Raw genomic sequence first — 21,497 nt, 5'->3', positions numbered from 1 at the left:
CTCTCATTCCATTAATGGTCCAACTTCTGTAGTAATATTTTGTGATCAACATAATAAAACGCGTAACTTAAATCGTGGGAGACGTCTAGTGTTCGCAACTTTTTGTTTAATCCATCTGGTAACTCACAGAGAAAAGAGAATATAGCATTTTCAGTTGTTAAACCACTTCTAAAACCAAACTGAATGTCTGACAGCAAATTATGGGCACTGAAATGATTAATTACCCATATACATACACAGCCTTTTCAATAACTTTAGCAAACAGCTATGGCACATAAATAGATCTCCAAATGTCTTCATTATCCTTTGATACATTTTAGGGTTTCGTACCTCAATTGGTACACACGGAACTGTTATAGGATCACTTTGTTGTACATCGGTTCGTCTATGTACCTGTCTGTCTGTTTGTCCAACTGTTAAGAATCCTTTTTCGCTGGAATGGGTAGGTGTATCAAGTTGAAATTTGTATCACATCGTAAGGTCTACTGTCTCTTGCGAGTGCAAAACTTTAAGCTTCTACGACAACGCAACAAACAGATACGCCCATTTGTGTTTCATATTTTGACTTCTTGCCAATATTGATATCGATAACAGGCAAAAAAACTTCGAAATTTTCGATTCCTGGGATGCATGAACTCTAGGTATACATAATTAAGTTTGTACTGATGCCTCGATGCTTGAGTGCTACACGCACGTATACTGATTTTTCTTTTTAAGGTGGTTTCACTTGAGTACTTTAATCGTGCAGGAAATTGACCATTCCCTAGGTTTCATCAGTTTAATTATCGATTCAATCTCACCATAGTTAGTAAAAGGAGGTGCATTTCAGGTAGCAGTCTTGGAAAGCCATTTCTAAGAGTGTTATTTGATTACCTGGAGAAACTATGTTTTTATTTAATTCAAATTCTCGATTGGAGTAATTGCCAGTTTTTCTGTCATTCAGGTTGCACTTTAGTGCTGTTACCCTGTTTTAAACCTAACGGGAAGCAGCTTTCAAAGTGCACGAGAAAAGAGTTGAGAAAAACATATTTATCGTCTGTGTTATCAGCACTGAAAAAATACTGTCATTCTAAGTTTTAATGAGGCTTAAAAAGTCTCTGGATTAAAATTTATAAATAGTTTGCAATCGTCATTTACCATTTGACTATGGCTGAGGAGAGCTCGGTCGAAATCTCGTGGTATTTTAACCACTTGACGAGGCTGGAAGCCTGAAAAGATTTTATTAGTTTGTAACTGTATTAAACACATGTATGAGCAAAAAACCCTTTTAGTTTTAAAGGCTTTTGCACTATGACCTGAAAGGCCATTTACCCTTTTACCAACGCAATGCTCCTCTAGTAACGAAGTAGCAACAAGAACGTTGGCTATAGTTTTCTACCGTTTTCCTGCGCCTCGGATGGACAGAATGGATTCAGCAACAGATGATATCAATTTAGGTGATCTTCTGGCATCCTTTCCCTTTGGCCAACATTTGTTTATGGCTCTCATTGGTTGGGCCAATCGGTTTCGAACGCAAAGCCGACCTCGAAATTATAGCACTTTCTTCAGCTTTCCGCTTACATCTCGAAAACTATACGTTTTTCGAAGATGACCACTCAGTCGAAATTTAAAGTAGACAAAATGTACTAGTCAGGATTGATTTTGACGGACGGTATCGATGCTGGAGCGCTCTGGAAAGCAGTGATTTCTTGGCTTTTCTGCGTATACGTCAAAAACACCAATTCCTACCGCCTGCAACTCTAAGAATACACAAGTTGTCAACAAATCTCCTACATCACATGAAAGCACATTAACTTTTCCTACTAGAAAAGTTTGTAACTATCAATTGTCTCATAAGGAGGAAGGGAGCAAAGCGAAAATTACGAAGAACGCTTTCTGCGTCCTACATGCAAATGACCACTCCCACCTCGTTTTGTGCGGAGTAGTCATTTTAGAAAAAAGCATAGTTTTCGAGATACAAGCGAAAAGCGGAAGAAAGTGCTAAAATTTGGTGGTTTTTGGCGTTTTTCGTTGTGATGCCGTCGTTCGGCAAGGCAGCAAACTTGAAATTCGGCTTTAGCACGCTAAAGAACATATGGAATCGCTGAGAAAAAACTATAACAGTTTCGTTACGCAATCGACTGTTCTGGATACCAACTGACACGACTAAAAGACCGCTCCCCCTCTTCAGGATTCACGTATTTGTCTGACCTCTCCATAGGTACCCCTCCGTTGTGGTTGCACCTATTGTACGGCTGTCTGTATCTTTGAAGCAAGATTCGTTATTCCATGTCCATTTTATTCTGGCACCTCTAAACTTTAATTTGATATTCTCCAAGTCTTTCATTATTCATTAAGATAGCTACTTAATGAACTGTTGTCTCGATAAATGGGGTGACGACATTTTTTCTGTTAATAAAAAACGAAACCTCCGTCCGAATAGACCGTGGAAGGTCCAACGGTATCCACCAACTGTCGTGTCATTCTCTGCCGATAGTCGTCACTGGATGCGGATGTGTAGGGGCACATGGTCAGCACACCGCTCTCTCGGCCGTTGTCAGTTTTCGAAACTGGAGCCATTACTTCTCAATCAAGTAGCTCCTCAGTTTACCTCACAAGGGCTGAGTGCAGCCCGCTTGCCAACAGCGCTCGGCAGACTCGAATGGTCCCCCATCCAAGTGCTAGCTTGGTACTTTCGGTTATCTAGCGGGAACCGGTTTTACCACTGCAAAAAGGCTGTTGGCTCTTCCTGTCAATAGATTTCAATTTATCAGCCTGTCACTGTAAGCTATTGACTGCACAGAATGGAAAAAACTTTTTCGGATAGACCTTGTTTGCGTTTCATAACTGTAAACACGTTAATCAGTACAGGACAATTCCTGTCTCTAAGGGAAGTGTGATAGTGAATACTAGCTTCCCTAGCTCTCTGGTTCGTTGGGGTGTTTATGCTCCCTGATGGCGCACCCATCTCGCTGGGAATGTTTGTGTTAACACTAACGTAAACTCCCGTGGTCAACAAGGTGTAGATGTTAACGAAATTTGTCGCAATAGCGAATATTTTTAACATCGGCTGAAATAGGCATGGAAACCATACCTAATGGTAACAAAGGAAAAATTTTGCCGGACCGGGATTCGAACCCAGGTTTCCCGTTTATTCCGAGCGGTCGACTTAATCTCGGCTATCCGCCCTTATCCTGGTTTTCGAGGTCACCCGTTTACATTTCTATTAAGCACCGTCAGATGCTCGTCAACGACATCGCTATGACAAGCACGGTGTGGTATGTACAGCTTTCGACAACCAAGGATCACCTTAGTACCCAAACTTTTCGGTTGTCTTCAGAATCCGCACGCAGGCGAAACGCTGCAGTGTCCGTGGCAAAAGGGATGTGCTCCTTTTAACTACAATTCGGCTGCTCATTAATGTCATTATGAGTCCAGAAAAAAGGACACTGAATAATTATTAATTATATCTAAGATCTTTTATGAAAATTGCATGGTAATTCTGTCATATGATATTGCATACGTTAGTCAGTATGAACCTCTGCTCTCTTATTATCCGAAGGAATCACGGATGTGGGTCTTTAAGAATCCGGTAGAGACCATGGTTTGTAAGTTGATTATTCACTGCCGATGCAGCATTTTCGTAGTTCATGCAGGCATTATGTTCGACAACAACCACCTTTCGCATATAAATTGGGTTCAAGATTGAACTGCGTGAAAAATCGTATAGTTGACAACTACCTCAGTGATTGACAGTGACTGACACATCCCCAGTGGGTCAGGCGCCAGCGTCGTCATCCAGATGGTGCAAACTCTGATGATGGTCCGTAACTAGAAGGCCGAAACCTGTCAGAATTTAACATCGGCTGCGATATCAAGACCGCTTTTAAATAATTTTATGACAATTAGATCGCTGTTCTCCGATAATGTACTATAAAATTTTGACTCCTACTGTAGGTCATGTACGAAACTGCATGTTCTAGCGAATAAAAGAATACGGGAGTGGGCATAAACAATTATGCACTTATAGCAATCCTACATGATGGAGAGCACTTCATATCAGCATGGCATCAAGTTGTTTGCAGTATTGCTAATCCGTATGTTCTGAAACAGGTGTTCGATTGCGAAGATTATTAGAAAAAATTTCACGAAAAATTCAAGTCTCTCTTCCAACCTGATTCACGAGAAATCATTGAACGTCAGTGTAATATCTCAAAGTACCTAGTCCCATCATAACTTGTCTTCTCTTCCTCACCTATGTAATAAATTCATGCTTCCTAATTTTCTTTAATTATAGTTCAAAATACCGAAATAAAAGTCGATATATAGACGTTCTGGGTAAGCAGTCTAGTCTGCAATTTAAGTAGACTACAAAGTGTAAATCCAAGAAATAATTTCATCTGTTATTTCCCTTTCCCAATACGTGCAACGTAATCTTCCACCCGACATCGTTTCCTGCAGTTTGCTTCAAATACACTGTAGTTACACAATGTCGCTAATTACTGCGTAATAATACACTTCTCATAGTCGGGGTTCACAGTCATGCAGAAACTTTTAAAGGACACTATATTCGCCGTTGGCTGTAGCAACTATTTATTTCACAACTGAAATTTCGACTTCTCTGCCATTTTCTTGTGGTTCTGCAAAATATTTTGTTTCAGGTCATGTCATCGTCAAAACTAATCCTTTTCATTGTGCTGACGATGGCATACATGTAGGAGGATTTTAAAGTCTGACATGAGCTGAAGCAAAATTTTTTTCCTTACCACTTTAAAAAGGGCCAAAAGTCGAAACTGCATATGTGAAATAAGCAATTTTCACGGTCAACGACAAATATGATGCACAAAAAATGGATCTACATTATATTACTTTTATTTTATTTGGAACAGTATGAATTAATTCAGTTCCGCCATGTCGTTCGCCTGCTTTTGCAAGAACTCAGTCGAGCTGTAGACTTATTTGGGAAGATGTTTCCTACAAGATCATTCTTGTATATCAGGAATGGGATGCAGAAACACGAATGAAGATGGTCAAACACAGCCTGAGGTACCAAATGCAGTTAGTGTGTCCCCAAAGGCCATTAAACGACTGTGGACTCGCGTAAAAACAACGATATATACGAAGATACGACCAAGGACATTCATCAGTCCAACCAGCCGTACGCCAGTACACAGTTTCAGGGAAATCAAGAGGACTGGAACACCGCAAACCTATAAATGCATCGATCTGCCACAGAATACCACTGACTTATTTAGCAGCAATATGTCAGTAGTACCGCACACACTAAGTGCTTAGTTCAGTTGATCAGAACGGTTTTTTTCATCACCTTTTAGCTACAGTGAATGGTCATATTTGAAACTGTTCCAGACACAAATTTCTTCCCAGCACGTGAGAGGGCAACCTTACTGCTTTCGTAATTGTTTTCACCAGCGCAGTTCTTATTGTTACCGTTAGTCGCGTTTAGTGCTCGATCGAAGAATTATTGTCTATTGTTCTTAAAAGTATCATTGACTGATTTTCTGCAAATGGTCTCGCCTTCGATTTTAGAAAGACCCAACATATTCAGTTCTGCACATGTAGAGGTACTAAACCAATGATAAGTATAACACACGATAAGGAAATAGTAAACAGGATGCAAATTTCAAAATTCTTAGGGGTTCATAATGATGAGAATTTAAATTGGAGAAAACACATTTTCGAACTCCTAAAACAACTTAGTACAGACAAATTAGCGCTTAGAATCTTGACAAACCTTGGGGAGAGACAACTCAGTATTTTGACATATTACGCATATGTTCATTCATTAATGTCATATGGAATAATGTTCTGGAGTAACTCATGTTTAAGAAAGGATGTCTTCACTGCCCAAAAAGGTGCTGTGAGAATAGTCTGCGGTGCTCACCCCTGATCATCTTGTAGACATCTATTTAAGAAGTTACGAATTCTGACTACTACTTTGGAGTGTATTTATTCCCTCATAAAGTTTGTTGTAAATAATTCATCACTTCAAGAGGAACAGCGAGATAAATATTTAGAATAAAAGATGGAAAAATGATATTCATTACTACAGATTAAGGTTTTATTTAGAATAGAAAAGGGTGCACAGTGCTGCAACGAAACTTTTTGATATTGTGCCAGTGATATAAAATCTCTAACAGATGGTAATGTAAAATTTGATAACAAACTGAGAACGTTTATCCTTGACAACTCCTTCTATTCCACACAAGAATTTCTATTACTGCTATGTGTAAAAGGTGATGGGTAGGAATTACTAAGTTACTTCTGTACATCTTTCTTTTTCCTTTTTGAAAAAAATGGAATATTCTGGATGTAACCGTGTGTACAAATTAATTTGCGACGTGAATATACAATGACTCCTTCCACACCGTTAGGATCTATCATGCAAAATGATCCATGGAACATGTTACTAACTAACCAACCAACTAATGGCCCTGCCCACTGTTATACGTGGATAAATCTTTTTGCTTAGCAATAACTGCAACTAGACACAATTGTTACGTCTTATTCACAGCATGACGGAATGCAAAGACTACTTGATACTGGTTCTGCATTAATAATTATGTAGCGCGTGATACCGATATTACACCTTAGTCTCCAATGCAGTGTAAATTTACATGTTAGGAAGGCTTTTCTGAATCTATAGGTGTAGATTGTAGCCTTGTACGGAAGTGAATCTAGAGCGCTAAGCAGTTCCCACAAGAAAATAATAGAAGCATTTTAAATGTGATGCTACAGAAGAATGCTGAAGATCAGATGAGCAGATCAAGTAATTAATGAGAAGGTAATACCGTTTGCAGCCAATACTTTTTAGATTGAGCTTACATAGGAACAGTTGGCTTGAAAATTTGCATAAAACCTGTGTTCGAACTGAAGACCACAACTTCTACAGCCTCCAAACAATATTGGATGGTGTACAGAGCACATGACTGGAACAGCATTTTGTTCTTACGTTAGATGAGCTGAAGAGGTGGTCAAACCTAAACAACAACGCTGTAGGAATGGCATTCACTAATGTACTACATTACTGACAGGAAAACAAGATACTGTGAGATACAGTGTCGTGCAGAAGGTGGAAAATAAAGTTTTTATTTCTATTCTTTGTATGCCATTCTCAACACAGGCCCTCTAACCACAATGTTGGCAACCAGAAAGTGATTAGCAAAACGTGATGCCTGTAATTAGAGATCACTGTGCCCTCTCTGATGGAGAATAAAAGTTGTTGATTATTGAAGTTCATTATTCTGAGGATTTAGGATGATGTCTGGGATCCATAGAAAATGCAGTTTACTATAACAGTTTTCACTATATTCTGAAAACGATAAAGCATAAATTTTTCAGACAAATGATTACCCTTATCATCTGTTGCATTATCAGAGCTGTTCAGAGTCTATTGTGCGCATCTTGCTATCCCTAGATGACGAAACTGTTCAATAACTGTTATCGATATAAATGTTCAAAGTGAATGCTCGCCAAAATATAACGTTAATACTCATCGAACGCCACGCTAGTAATGATAGAAGCTCTGTCCTGCGGCGTCACGTGAAAATACGACATACGCTAACTGAGACTAAATCACTGGAGTCGCTCTGTAATTAACACTTTACCCCAATGCGCACTCACTGGTAAGTGCATATGGGGTTAAGTAACACGCATCCAAGGCTGTTCCTGGCAACTGCACAAACGCGATGCGGCTTCTGACACGGAGTGCGCGCTGATACGAATCTAGAAGAGAACTGGGGCCTTACTCTAGCTCGCACGCTCATATTTATATAGTCGCGCTGCAGACCGCTGAAGGCGCAGCCGACAACATTTGCCTTACTGACTAGCCAATGAAGCTCTCAATTTAATTGTGCAATCAGCACACAGGTAAGTATCTATAATAAAATTCTAATGTGGCTAGTTTACATACTTTTGGCGAGTGAATTATTTTAGTTGTACTGCACGCAATAGATGAGCTCTGAACTTTCCCTTTGGAGAGACGCTACAGCTATAGTTTTATAGCTACCTCTTTGAAGCTTCTCACATTTTTTTATTATAGCGTATCTCCATTCTGCCTAAATCTAAACATCCAAGCTTTATATAATCACTTACTTAATCTATCTTGCTTTTGTACTTTTAGGACACAAAAACAGAAAATCATGAATTTCAACCAAAATATTACTTTGTGATATCCAGCATGCTGTTTCCATTAAATTGCAGTGAAAAAGAAATCCGAATATAAATTTTGAAGTTTCTAGCTCCTTCCTGTTGCGCCGATGATTTTTACGTAAAATGTCCAAATATCGAAAACTGTTACCAAACTGAAACTTAACAAATTATTATTTTAGCATCAGTCTTGACATGATATCAACTTTTCAGATTATTTACTTTACCTTTAAGGTATTGCGCAACATTCGTGACATCATAGCTAATTACAGTGAACTAGGCTGGCACACAATGGAAAGCATGTGAATTCTATACGGCGTGAGTAGGCTGCTCCCATACAACAGTGTCTTCGCAAACGTGTGTTTTGGTTAAGAGATTTTTAACTGAAAGAACTGTGAGTTCGAAAGTCGTAAAGTGGTCCCTAAAGGAGCATAACGAAAGTACCAACGATCTCTATATGCAGAGTGGTTATATTTAAACTTTCGCTACTTGTAAGGGCCTCCATGAAAAGCAAGTGATCATAGGACAATGAATCTTTGTGGAAACATTTGTAAGCAAATACGTAAAAGAAATAACGAATAAACCGTTGAGAGAAACGCATTTTAACTTCTGTATGAGAGGGTAATATTTTTTAATTGGGTACTGTGTTTACTTTAGATGCTACAAACGTTGCTCAGAGTGACGACCATCATTGGCTGCCTCCCTTGCTCTGCTCATATTTAGCCTCCACACTGCGTCCAGAATTCTCAATCATGGCTACAGTAACTTCTCCAACAATTTGTGGCGCTATTGGTTGTCGGTCTCTTCGAGGAGCAATTCCACAAATCTTCAGTTAATTTGAAATTTTGAATCGTGTTCTTCAACTTCAGTGCAGAAAGAAAACCTCCCCGTATTCATGTAACGCGTCGATAATCGCGAGGAGCAGAAGTACTATTAATATTGCTGAGATAAAACAGCTTGTCCAGACCCATGTTGACTGTCTGTAGGTGTAACGCACAGTGATGCTTGTGTTTCAAAAATTGTTCAAATGACTGAGCACTATGGGACTTAACATCTGAGGTCATCAGTCCCCTAGAACTTAGAACTACTTAAAACTAACTAACCTAAGGACATCACACACATCCATGCCCGAGGCAGGATTCGAACCTGCGACGTAAGGACAACACAACACCAAGTCCTGGAGCGGAGAAAATATCTAACCCTGCCGGAAATCGAATGCCGGACTCTTTAGGTTACAATTCGTCGCGCTGACCGCGCAGCTACCGAGGCGGACAAAATACCAACATCGAATAACTGTTTCTCAAAGAAATATTTATATCCTGTTGCTTAAAGTTCAAGCCTATTAATCAATGAAATAATATGCTGATTATTCTTGTCGATGTGCAACGGCATTTTCTCAGTCACTCATATTACCTATTTATAGATTTATAATTTTTAGAGCGACTTAACATTATTGGCATATAAGAAAATTTTTGCTCTGAATATTTTCTAGCTTTATTTCCTAGCGGGCTCGAAACAATCGATTTCATTATATGAGAAAGTAATTTTAGGACATTAGCTCACAAAAGTGACTTTCATAGTAATATTGACAACATTGGTACACAGCACTCTCTGCGATGGAACATTGGTACGAAGAACCTTCCACCACGCAACATTTGTACGAAGCACATTTGCCAGGCCATATCAGTAGGATATTTTGCATGTACACCTACTCCAAAAGGTATTCGTCTAATGTATGAGTTTATGTTTAAGGGTGTATAATAAAATGTCGTGTGGCTAGGGTCTTCCATCGGGTAGACCAGTCGCCTGGTGCATGTCTTCCGAGTTGACGCCACTTTTTTTTCTCATTTTGTTCGAAACTGGTTGGCGTATTTGGTCGTAGCGGACGTCAGATGACATCCGTTGAAGCTCGTTGTTGATACATTCACTCAGTTTTTTTTTATTACAGAGGCCAGCCAGTTAAATGAAATGAGAGTATGGTATTGTTGACTGGCAGGCCCCATCCGCTGAAGTTCGGCCGCATAGTGCAAGTCTTACTTCAGCCGACGCCACATTAAGCGACTTGCGTGCCGGTGATGGGGATGAAATGATGATGGGGACAACACCAGACTCAGTCCACGTGCGGAGAAAATCTCCAACCGGGGCCCGCTGCATGGGAAATCCGGCAATCGATCCCGAGCCCCTTGACATGGCATTCTGTCACGCTGACCACTCAGCTATCGAGACGGACAAGGGTGTATAGATAGTGATAAATTGCCAGAATGGAGTACATCATGGACATCGGCCTGTTTATTAATGAGTGAAAAAGAGAAAACAGTAAGAAACACAGATTTTTATTTACATAAAAATATTTAACCATTTAAAATATTTAACCATTCAAAAGAAACACAGGCAATTTAGTATATAAAGTAATTATTCATCTGCAGTACTGAAAATGAAACTCTGATCATGAGATATTATGTTGAATCGTTAGTAGGCCCTCTTATCCTCTTTATAATCTCTTAAATTCACATTGGCGCGAATTTCACCACAGATTCTGTTGTCTGCATTGCAATTTTACGCCATTTCCCTCGCAGAGCGTTCTTTGGATCATTCCCATTGTATGTCTGATGATTCGTCATCTAGTAAATTTCACAGATTCTCTGCTGGATTAATATCTAGGGATTGCGGTGCTGCAGGAATCCAGTGGGGAGCCACAGTCTTGCAAAAAAAAAAAAACAACTAGAACTTAGAACTACTTAAACCTAACTAACCTAAGGCCATCACACACATCCATGCCCGAGGCAGGATTCGAACCTGCGACCGTAGCAGTCGCGCAGTTCCAGACTGAAGCGCCTAGAACCACTCGACCACACCAGTCGGCCGCAGTCTTGCATCTAGAGCTGCATATTTTGTATCATTACCTTGTGTGGAAATAAAATTCTTAGAAAGACGTGTATTATTCGCACTTGCGAATGGATGTGTTTAGGATGTTTATGTAAACCTTTAGGTTCATAATCCCATCAATGAAACAAAAATCATCACAACATTTTCACTCATGCAGCCCCAGACAAGTACTCAACTTCCTTCATGTTTACCTAAGGCTGTTCTACTTCTCTCTTCAAGTTCACAATTCTTTTTTCTCCATACTGTTACTCGCCCATTTGCCTTAAACAGCTTAATTCGACTCTCGTCAGTACACACAACTTTCTTTCAGAAATCAAACCTATCGGTTTTATGTTGCAAATGCAACTCGTTTCCTTCTGTTGATTTCACTGATGTATGGTTTTCTACGGGCGGTTCAGCCTCATAAAGCACATTTCTTATAGTTCGCGCTGAAACAGACTTTCCTGGATGCATCTGAGTAGCAGTAGCAAGTTTTGGAGCGCTTACTTTCGGATTATTCTTGACTTGTCTAAGAAGCTGTCGCATTTTTTCTCGGATAGAACTGCAGGGCGATCACTTCGTGATTGGTTCAAAAAGGAGAACAAACAGTCTCGACCGCAAAAAGAGGTTTCAAATCGGTTACCACACCAGACCGCTGTTCACAAGAAATTTTCTCAAAAATTACTTCATGACTGATCTTCACACAGTTTTGTTCTGATTAAATCTGTATATAAAGGTCTTCGCTGTACTGGAATGCCTGCCAATGGTTTCTGCGATTTATTGAAAAGATCTTCCCTTTCGAAGCAACCTTATTCAGATTTCTCCCTCTTCTTTTGTAGCTCCGTGTGATTTTCGACCCATATTACCTAAATATCGCGCAACGGCTTTGAAAACAGAGGGGTAACTGTGGTGTCACCGCCAGACATCACACTTGCTAGGTGGTAGCCTTTAAATCGGCCGCGGTCCATTAGTATAGGTCGGACCCGCGTGTCGCCACTATCAGTGATTGCAGACCGAGCGCCGCCACACGGCAGGTCTAGAGAGACTTACTAGCACTCGCCCCAGCAGTACAGCCGACGTTGCTAGGAAAGGTTCACTGAGAATTACGCTCTCATTTGCCGAGACGATAGTTAGCATAGCCTTCAGCTAAGTCAATTGCTACGACCTAGCAAGGCGCCAATTATCCTTTGCTATGTATCGAATGACGCATATACTGTATCAACAAGACCAATGTTCACCAATTGTGGATTAAAGTTAAGTATTCCAGAAGCTACGTACTTTTCTTTATAGCATTCATTACGTATCCTGTTTCAGACCTCACGCCAGCCTGCGTGAGTTTAAGCGCGTGCCTTTCGGTTACCCGTCACTGTGGACTGGCTGTCTTGTCAGTCCACAACAGCAACTATCGACAAGAGTGGATGAAATACAACTGCAAGGAAGAGGGGAGTGTGCCGGTACAGCACTATACCTGGGAGATGGCCGGGGTGGCCGAACGGATCTAGGCAGTCTGGAACCGCGCGACCGCTGCGGTCGCAGGTTCGAATCCTGCCTCGGGCATGGATGTGTGTGATGTCCTTAAGTTAGTTAGGTTTAAGTAGTTCTAAGTTTTAGGGGACTGATGACCTTAGATGTTAAGTCCCATAGTGCTCAGAGCCATTTGAACCATTATACCTAGGATCTTGTTTACTAGCCGGACACTTATTCGACATTTATTAGGAAATGATTTTAAATGTCGTAGATTTGTTCATAAATTAAGCAACATATGAACCCAAACAGCATTTTATTTCTAAATATAGACATCAAGACGTAAGGAACTAATTACTGTTTGTTTCTTAGCTATATTTTTATGATTGTGCTTTTATAATATATGCGCTGAGGTCGGACGAATAGCTTTAGAAGTAGCAATATTGTTACCCTCTAGGTATAGAAGTGATCTACCAGCAAAAAAATCATTGAGTGGATTAGTGTCTTTAGAGATACTACTAGTTTTGTGTACCTCCCGTCAAACTTAGTTCTTGCGGGACGAAACATCACACTCGCTGAATCAGTTATATCAAAATATGATTTTTTAGAATTTTGCCGCCTCTTGGATAAATGTGCATGTCATAACTGCTACTCGGCGACAAGCCGACTTGTCAGCAACTGTTAAGGAGTAACTTTTGGGCGACCATGTACGAGTGTTAGCAAGTGGCGCCTCAGGTGGCGGGAAGCCCGGAGGGCGCCTCAGAAGCCCCCAGATCCATGCGGCCAGGGATAGCGCGGCGAGCAGCAGGGGTAGCGGCAGCGGAGGCATGTCTTCCCGTGTCTGGCGGCTGGCCCGGCAAGCACTGAGCAACATCGAATCCGGCGACAGACCGCCTCTCTGCCTACAGCAGAAGTGCAGGCAGGGGAGGGGAGCTCAGAGCAGGTCAGCCCAATTCCGCTGCTGTTCTGCACGCCGACGCTGGTGACGCGAGGACGGACAGCTCGTTCGCTCTACCTGCCCATATTTTGCAAGGTGCGTTCAACAAGTAATGCACCATATTATTCTCGACTCTTTTGGCTACAAAACCCTATTCTTCAACGTAACTCCGTTCAATGCGCACGGCCTCACACTGCCTTACTGGGAGGACCTGTATACCAGCATGGTACCACTTTCCTCGTCGACGTCGGAGCAAACGTCTTGCCGCATCAATAACTTCCACATGATCCACGTACTGCTTCCCGCGGAGTGCATCCTTCGTTTTTTTTTTTCTTTTTAATCTCATTTTGCTCTATATTGGTCGATGAATTTGTTCGTGGCGGACGTCCGATGACAGCCGTTCAGGTTCTTTGTTGATCTGTTCACCCTGTTTTTTATTACAGAGGATAGCTAGCCCTCTGAACGAACACGCTGAGCTACCGTGCCGACATCGTTGGACCCAACAGACGAAAGCCGGAAAAGCGAGGTGCGGGCTGTTTGGTGGATGACGAAGAACAGTCCACTGAACATCTGTGAGCTCCTCACGGGTGAGCAGACTTCTGTGAGACCTTGCGCCGTCATGGAATTTGTTTCCATTTTTGTGGCAACGATGACGCTGAAGTTGTTTCTTCCGTTTCCTGAGAGTACACTGCAGAGTTGATCGCTGCACCATGAGGAAGGATATTAAACAGAAAAACCTCTTCACAGTCCCAAAAGAAAGTCGCAATGACTACCGGCTGACGATGCGTCTTTAAACTTTTTGTTCGGAGGGGAGGGGATGTGGCACCACTCCAAGGATTGCCGTTTATATCCGCTTCGAAGAGATGAATCCATGTTTTATCGCCTTTGACGATGTTCGACAAAAGTTATGACGATCAAATCCGTAACGCCCAAGCAATACCGCACAGATGGTCCAACATTGCTCTTTACGGTCTTCTGTTAGGCGGCGAGGAACACAGCGGTCACACACCTACGAGTACCCCAACTGGTGGACGAGTATGCCAGCATTATCAAAAGAGATGCCCAGTTGTGCAGCGATGTGTTGGATAGCGGTATGTCGATCACCTCCAATCAGAGTTCCGCGCGTTCCAACATTGCACAAATCACAGTCGCGTGCAGCCGGCTGGCACGCTGGAGATCAGATAACTCCTCGAATTTTATCTCAGCTATCTTAAGGTTTCGAAGAGTGTATTCCAGTCAACATATTCAGAATGGCTCTGTAAGTTCAGCTTTATACAGATAGTTGCGGGAACTCTCTTATTTTTTGTCAGATTGTTGTGCCTCTCAGTGTTCTGGCGAGTTATGGTTTCCAATTTGTGCACAGTATTTCGACGACCGTCTTCGTCGGGTGCTGCGGGTTTTGCTGTTATATGCACTTGCTTCCTGGGCTCTAACTAGACTGTGAACTATTGTTGCCGTGCGGGATTACCCGAGCGGTCTTAGGTGCTCCACTCACGGACTGTGCGGCTGGTCCCGGCGGAGTTTCGAGTCCTCCCTTGGGCATTGGTGTGTGTGTTTGTCCTTAGGATAATTTAGGGACTGATGACAATAGCAGTTAAGTCCCATAAGATTTCACACACATTTGGACATTTTTTTGAACTATTGACAGTTTCGCGAAGTTACGTACGGGGTGAACATTAATAAAACTGACAAAGTGTAGGGACAGATTCCTGACTGGAAACTGAGGGAAAAAGATCCTATGAACATGTGTCCCTAAATGCATCGTTGCCACAATAGATGGTACTGCCGAATAAAAATTCCTCTGGCCCCATGCCTATCTGAAGCCTACAGATGACAATTAAGCAGACTGATGATGCCAGTTCTGGTAAAGGCTGATTCGTCGGTAAAGAGGACTGACCACAAAAAACCCTTAATTGTGATCATCTGCTGCAAAAACCATCGACAGAACCCTTCCCGCAGAGGGAAATCCGCCGCTGATAATCCTTGAACTCCTCTCAGGTGATAGGGATAGTAGCGGTTGTCATGCAGGATACACATAATCGTACAATCATACTTTGGCTTACATCATGTTTGCTGGTCACTTGCCTGGATCTTCTACTAGGGCTCGTGTCAATATCCTGTAGAATGGAGTCGTCTAAATTAGGAGTATGCACAGTCCGACTCCTCCCTGCACGTTGTCTATCTGAAAGGAGCGACGCTCACACAAACGCCCAAATAGGGCTTGAATTGTTGTATGGTATGGTTGGTGTCTGTGAGGGTAACTGTTCTGATATAGCCGTTCCACCTTTCGACCGTTTCGAACTGCTTGGTACTACACCAAACACCATCTCGGTTATTCCTGATATGATTACCGGACCATTCTGGTGTTTTCAACACGCTGCGTCAATCACACAGCGCGCAAAACACAAGGAACACACTGCACTTGGTCACAGGAACTTTCATTCGTCAGTGCCATCTACTGTGGAAACGATGCATTTCCGGACACATGTTCACAGGACCTTTTTCTCCTCCATTTCCAATTAGGAATCCATCCCTCAAGTTTTTCGGTTTTCTTAATGTGCAACCTGTATAGCCAAGTTCTGCTCGCAACGTTCCTTGCGCTCTTTGATGCTCTTTTGCTTTTCAGAGCTCGCACTTACGATATTCTTAGAAACGCAAATTCTCTCTGCGTTTTCCTGCTCTGTCGGACGCGATGGCTAGCGAGGCACTAATATAAAGAAATGAAAATGAAATAAATACCCCTCGCTGATTACAGGCGCTGATATAAATCAACGATGACAGTTGAAAATTGTGCCACGACTGGGACTCGAACCCGGGATTTCCTGCTTACATGGTAGACGCTATATCCTTCATTTTTTATTTTTTTATCTCATTTTTTTCGCTTTTGTTCGTTGCATCTGCTCGGGGCGGACGTCGTAAGACATCCGTTTAACTTCGTTGTTAATCGATTAACTCAGTTTTTTTATTGCAGAGGACAGCTAACCCTCTGACCGAACACGCTGAGCTACCGTGCCGGCTATCCATCTGAGCCACTGAGGACAATGAGCAGAGCGCGACTGTAGGGACTTATTTCTGACACGTCTCCCGTTGAGACCCACATTCGCAACGTATTGTCCCGCTCTGTATTCATAGTGCCCCTGCCCATTATACTCATTCCTCGCGGCTTTACCGCCGATTCCCGTAAGAGTTCGGGCACTGTTCGTGCATTCGCACAGAAGAAGATGGTCAAATGGCCGGTGAGCCGTAACTGTGTGTATATATATATGGTATCTGTTCTTCCGGACATGTCCCTGCAGTTGCATTATCCTCTGTGTCCTCGGTGGCTCAGATGGATAGAGCGTCTGCCATGTACGAGGGACATCCCGGGCTCGAGTCCCAGTCGGGGCACACATTTTCAACTGTCCCCGGTGACTTACATGAACGCCTGTATGGAGCGAGGGGTATTCATTTCATTGTAATTTCGTTATAACTGGCTGCAGGATCACTGATGGTATCTGTTCTTTCCGACATGTCCGAAAGAACAGATACTGAACGGTATGTGCTGAGGACTGATCAGGCTAGCTTCAGAAAATAAAGTCGGTAGTTGCCAACCGCAAGGTGGGACGAGTGTATCTTTGAGTAGGAGGATCTTAGATAGTTAAGAGAGCTGGGCGTGTGCAGTAAAAAACCGGGGAGTCGCAGGTAGGTGTTCGGAGGGAGCAGACGTGTGCAGAGAGCTTTAAGGTAGGAGTCGCGCTCGCTGCGCAGTTACCCTAAGAAAACTTTAGCACATAAATGATAGAAGATATATAATGATTTCAAATTGGTTTTTGTTAATGTTCAGAGTTACGTTTTGTATGTCCAAGGTATGACACAGTAAGCGTTTTGTAAAATTTTTGAAAGAGTGATTTGTGCTACTTGTGTATGACTTAAAATTTTAACTATATATATATATATATATATATATATATATATATATATATATATATATATAGAGAGAGAGAGAGAGAGAGAGAGAGAGAGAGAGAGAGATCAACATTGTGTTTAAATCTAATAGCGTGAATCATAATCCACATCCTTTGCTTGTATTGAATACGAAAATGAGTAGTAAAGTAAAGTTACCCACCAATGAAAGAATGTAAAGTAAATGAGGCCTCTGTGCAATATATATGTGCAATTCATGGTTTGAAATCGATTTTGGTCGAAGCAACGTTATCAGAGCAAAGTTATTTCAAATAAATAATTTTATGCCATTTCAGAACTGGCGTTATTCAAGTCAAGATATAGTTTCATTAAGTAAACATTAGGGTCAAAAGTTAATTTTTCAGTACCATCTTAATGCCATTGCACAAACGGCATTATTCTCTTAAACTTGATTGCTGAGTGAAATACATGTTGCATTTCTGGCAAAATGGAGGAGTGCAAGAAACAAGTTCACACACGCAGTCAGATGCAGGTTTGTGGAAAAATTAATTTAGAACGATCTTATCATTGATACTTTCACAACTACAAAAAGGATAAAATTTTGGTTAGATGATTCCAATACCATCTTCATATATTAATATAAATGGTGAACAAAAGGTTTCCGTTCAAAGCCGTACAGAGGAAAATCGGTATGCTAATCAGGCAAAATCGCCGTTAGCACTGAGGTAATCATACGACCGATGTACTAGGTTGGAGATAAACGTTTGGTGAGTGCTGCTGTGTAGAGAAGTCTATAATCACCTGTTGCACGTCCCCGTATGACAGGCGTCGTCGACTCTTCAAAGCCTTTTGCAAGAGACGCAAGGCGTGATAATCGCATGGGGGGAGGGGGGGGGGGGAGATCAGGCCTATAGGGCGAGAGCTCGGGTGTCTCCCACTTGAGTTGGCATTAACTTCTGCGTTATGACGTTTATGGTATGGCGACGTGCGTTATCATGAAGCAGCACCACAAGTTGTCTTAGTTTTCCACAGTGGTGGATTTCGACAGATGTACAGTCCCACACACATTCATCATTCTCCTATGGATCTCTATCGGTGTTTATCCTTCGGTAGCCTAGAAAAGAATAACAGCACGTTGATCCCGCCTGGACACGTTTGGTAATAACGTCTTCATATTTCACGTTGCCACATTCATTCACGCACATTGGAAAGAAACGAATACTACAAAAATCGCTTGCCTACATGTCGGTGTTCGCGTAACAGCATCGGAGTCGCACTACGTTGCATATACGCAACAGCAATGCAATCAGACGGAAACTTTTTCAACATCCTCACATAAACTGAGATCTGGGCACCAAGTGTTATTTAAACTGAAACCTCCATCGCTGTTTATTTGTTTTCTGACTTCATTTCGATACACTCCTTCGTCATGCTGTCCCAGAAACTTGGCTTTTACTCTACAATATGGTCTCATCGTATTTTATTTCATGGTTACATTCGAGGCGGTGCTCGGCAAAAGCTGATTTGCTTGGTTGTTTGAGTCGGGTGTAAGACTGAACTGTGGTGAAAGAACGTTTTAAATACTTGCAACAGTGCTTACCTATCGGCGATCTCAAATCTCAACATTTATAGTTTTTTGCAGTCTGTTAACGTAGCCTGTCCACAGCTCGTGGTCTCACGGTAGCGTTCTCGCTTCCCGAGCATGGGGTGCCGAGTTCGATTCCCGGCGGTGTCAGGGATTTTCATCTGTCCCGAGGTGGCTGGGTGTTGTTGCGTCGTCTTCATCATCATCATTCATCCCCATTATGGTCGGAGCAAGGCAATGGCAAACCACCTCCACTTGGACATTGCCTAATACAGCGATGCGGGTCTCCCGTATTGTTCCCTACGCTCTGTCAAGGAATATGGGAATTCATCATCATCATCTAACATACCCTAATGAATTAGTATATTAAAGTGTAGTTAGTGGAATTACACTAATATGCTGGTAGTTTTCTGCGATATTTTTATAGACGGCTAGAGCATCCTTTTAATTATAGGCAAAAGACTGCTTAATGCTTTTGAGTTTAAGGGGCGTCAAACCAACAGTGGAAAAGCCCCCAAACGTATTCGTGATATTCAATGAGAAAACTGACTTTCGCACTAACGCTGAATCACTTCTTACACAGTAAATTGAAAATTTACGATGTACTGCAATCTGTTGCTACTTGTAAAATTAGTTAGAACTGAATACAGGTCTAAGCATTTTAGAAATGAATAACATTTTTTTCGCCGGCCGCGGTGGTCTATCGGTTCTAGACGCTCAGTCCGGAACCGCGGGACTGCTACGGTCGCAGGTTCGAATCCTGCCTCGGGCATGGATGTGTGTGATGTCCTTAGGTTAGTTAGGTTTAAGTAGTTCTAGGTTCCAGGGGACTGATGACTTCAGATGTTAAGTCCCATAGTGCTCAGAGCCATTTGAACCATTTGACATTTTTTCCTGAAAGATATAAATAAATTTCGTGAACGAAATATCACAAGAAAAGCGTTAAGTTAGTGATGGTAGGTGTGGGTTTATTTAGAAAAATGGATCTGTGATGTGTTTACATTATTGCGTATTGTATGAACACTTCTGCATGGGTGTTATACTCCATAACTCTGCAACATTTATCTCCACAACTGTGCTCAGCACCTGCAGAGCACACTAACACTGTTAAATTTGAAATTACCTTCTCTTTTTGTACGCTAAGATTGCGAGATGAATGGCTGCCTGTGTGCACCTGGAAATACCACGATTGGGTTTCCTAATATTAAATCAGTGCCAGAAATCAGAGTTATCCAGAAAAGTGTTTATGACGACCTTCGCTTTCAGATGACAAGTTATGCATCGGTAGACAAGACAAAGGTCTTCTTTCAATTGCTGGCAACATAGCCCAAGTGAAAAATGACTTACATTTTACACCCTCCAATCACAATAGGCGCATGGAGCACTCCAGAAAATGTGTTCAGCCTGTTTCGACTCTTCTGTGTAAACTGCTAAACATGTAGTATGTTGCATAATTGACTGCCTCTTAAGAATAGCTCAGAAAATATTTTCAGAAATACACTACCTGACAGAAAAGTAGAGGCATCCAAGTGGAGAGGAGGCAACGAAATGAAACTTCACGGGCAGAGTGGGTATGTGCTGTTATTTTTGCGATTACAATTTTGAGTCAAATTACAAATAATTTGACAGTGTCAGCTCACTCATCAGAATCATGTTACAACCCTCTCTGCCATGGATGCAAACACTGTTTCGGTTGTGGAAGATGTCATAAAGCTTTTGTATCCTCTCCTGAGGCGGGATGGCCCACAAGTCTTGTAACTGGTCCTTGATATCCTGGATACTGATTTTGGGACAGAGTTGAAGTACAGTTGTACACTTGTTCCACAGGAGACAGATGTGGGGATCTTGATGGCCACTCAAATACCTCAACATCACCCAGAAAGTCTATAGAGACTCTAACATTCTGTGTGGTGTCTGTTGTTCTATGTGGTGTCTCCCTACCACTTTCGCACAACGACGCTCTGAGCGTGTTTTTTAGGGAATTGACTAGTTTGAACCTGGGACCTGTTGCTGGTAAGGAGACGCCAGACCACACATGTCATGTAGAGTTCAGAAGAGTTCAGTGAAACTAGCGATGACATAACCAAATACTTAATGATTTCAGCGTCAGCTCCACTGCACTCCCTGTAAAAGAATCTTAATGCTAACTAAATTTAGTGGATGGGTTCAAGCCTTTCCTATTTTTAGTTAGCTGGTAAAGTAACGTCGAAAAAGCAGTTAAGTTTACCATTGGAAATTTTATTCTACTCACAAAACATTGTTTATAAATTGCGCTATTGATAAAAGGAAATGTTTTAATACAGGATGATAAAAACCAACCGCTTTCAACAAAAATGTGAACGAATATTCCCTGAATGGGTTTCCAAGTTCTACAATGGATCGAAGGATGACCTATGCCATATCACATCTTTAATCTAGGTTTAAATTAAGTTTCACAAAAGAGAAAACTATCAAAATGGTCTACAGTGGCCCTCAATTATCTTTAATTACTTATCTAACTTGTCGTAAATTACAGTGGCTGATGTGGCTTCTCAATAATTATATAACAGAAAAATCATCACGTTTCTGATTTTAACTTACGTAGCAAATGTGAATACC

At 41.6% G+C, this 21,497-nt stretch overlaps 1 protein-coding gene across 1 annotated transcript in view; it reads right to left on the bottom strand.

The window, feature by feature from the left end:
- LOC126482003 (methyl farnesoate epoxidase-like) overlaps positions 1-13,303 on the bottom strand; it is a 150,672-nt gene extending 137,369 nt beyond the window's left edge. Inside the window, exon 1 of the mRNA XM_050105969.1 lies at positions 13,186-13,303. Within this exon, the coding sequence (XP_049961926.1) occupies positions 13,186-13,303 (118 nt within the window). The remainder of the gene's footprint in view (positions 1-13,185) is intronic.
- Between the last annotated feature and the right edge of the window lie 8,194 nt (positions 13,304-21,497).

The sequence above is a fragment of the Schistocerca serialis genome, chromosome 5 (genome assembly GCF_023864345.2).
Source record: "Schistocerca serialis cubense isolate TAMUIC-IGC-003099 chromosome 5, iqSchSeri2.2, whole genome shotgun sequence".
NCBI lineage: Eukaryota > Metazoa > Arthropoda > Insecta > Orthoptera > Acrididae > Schistocerca > Schistocerca serialis.
This window is presented reverse-complemented; position numbering and strand designations above follow the sequence as displayed.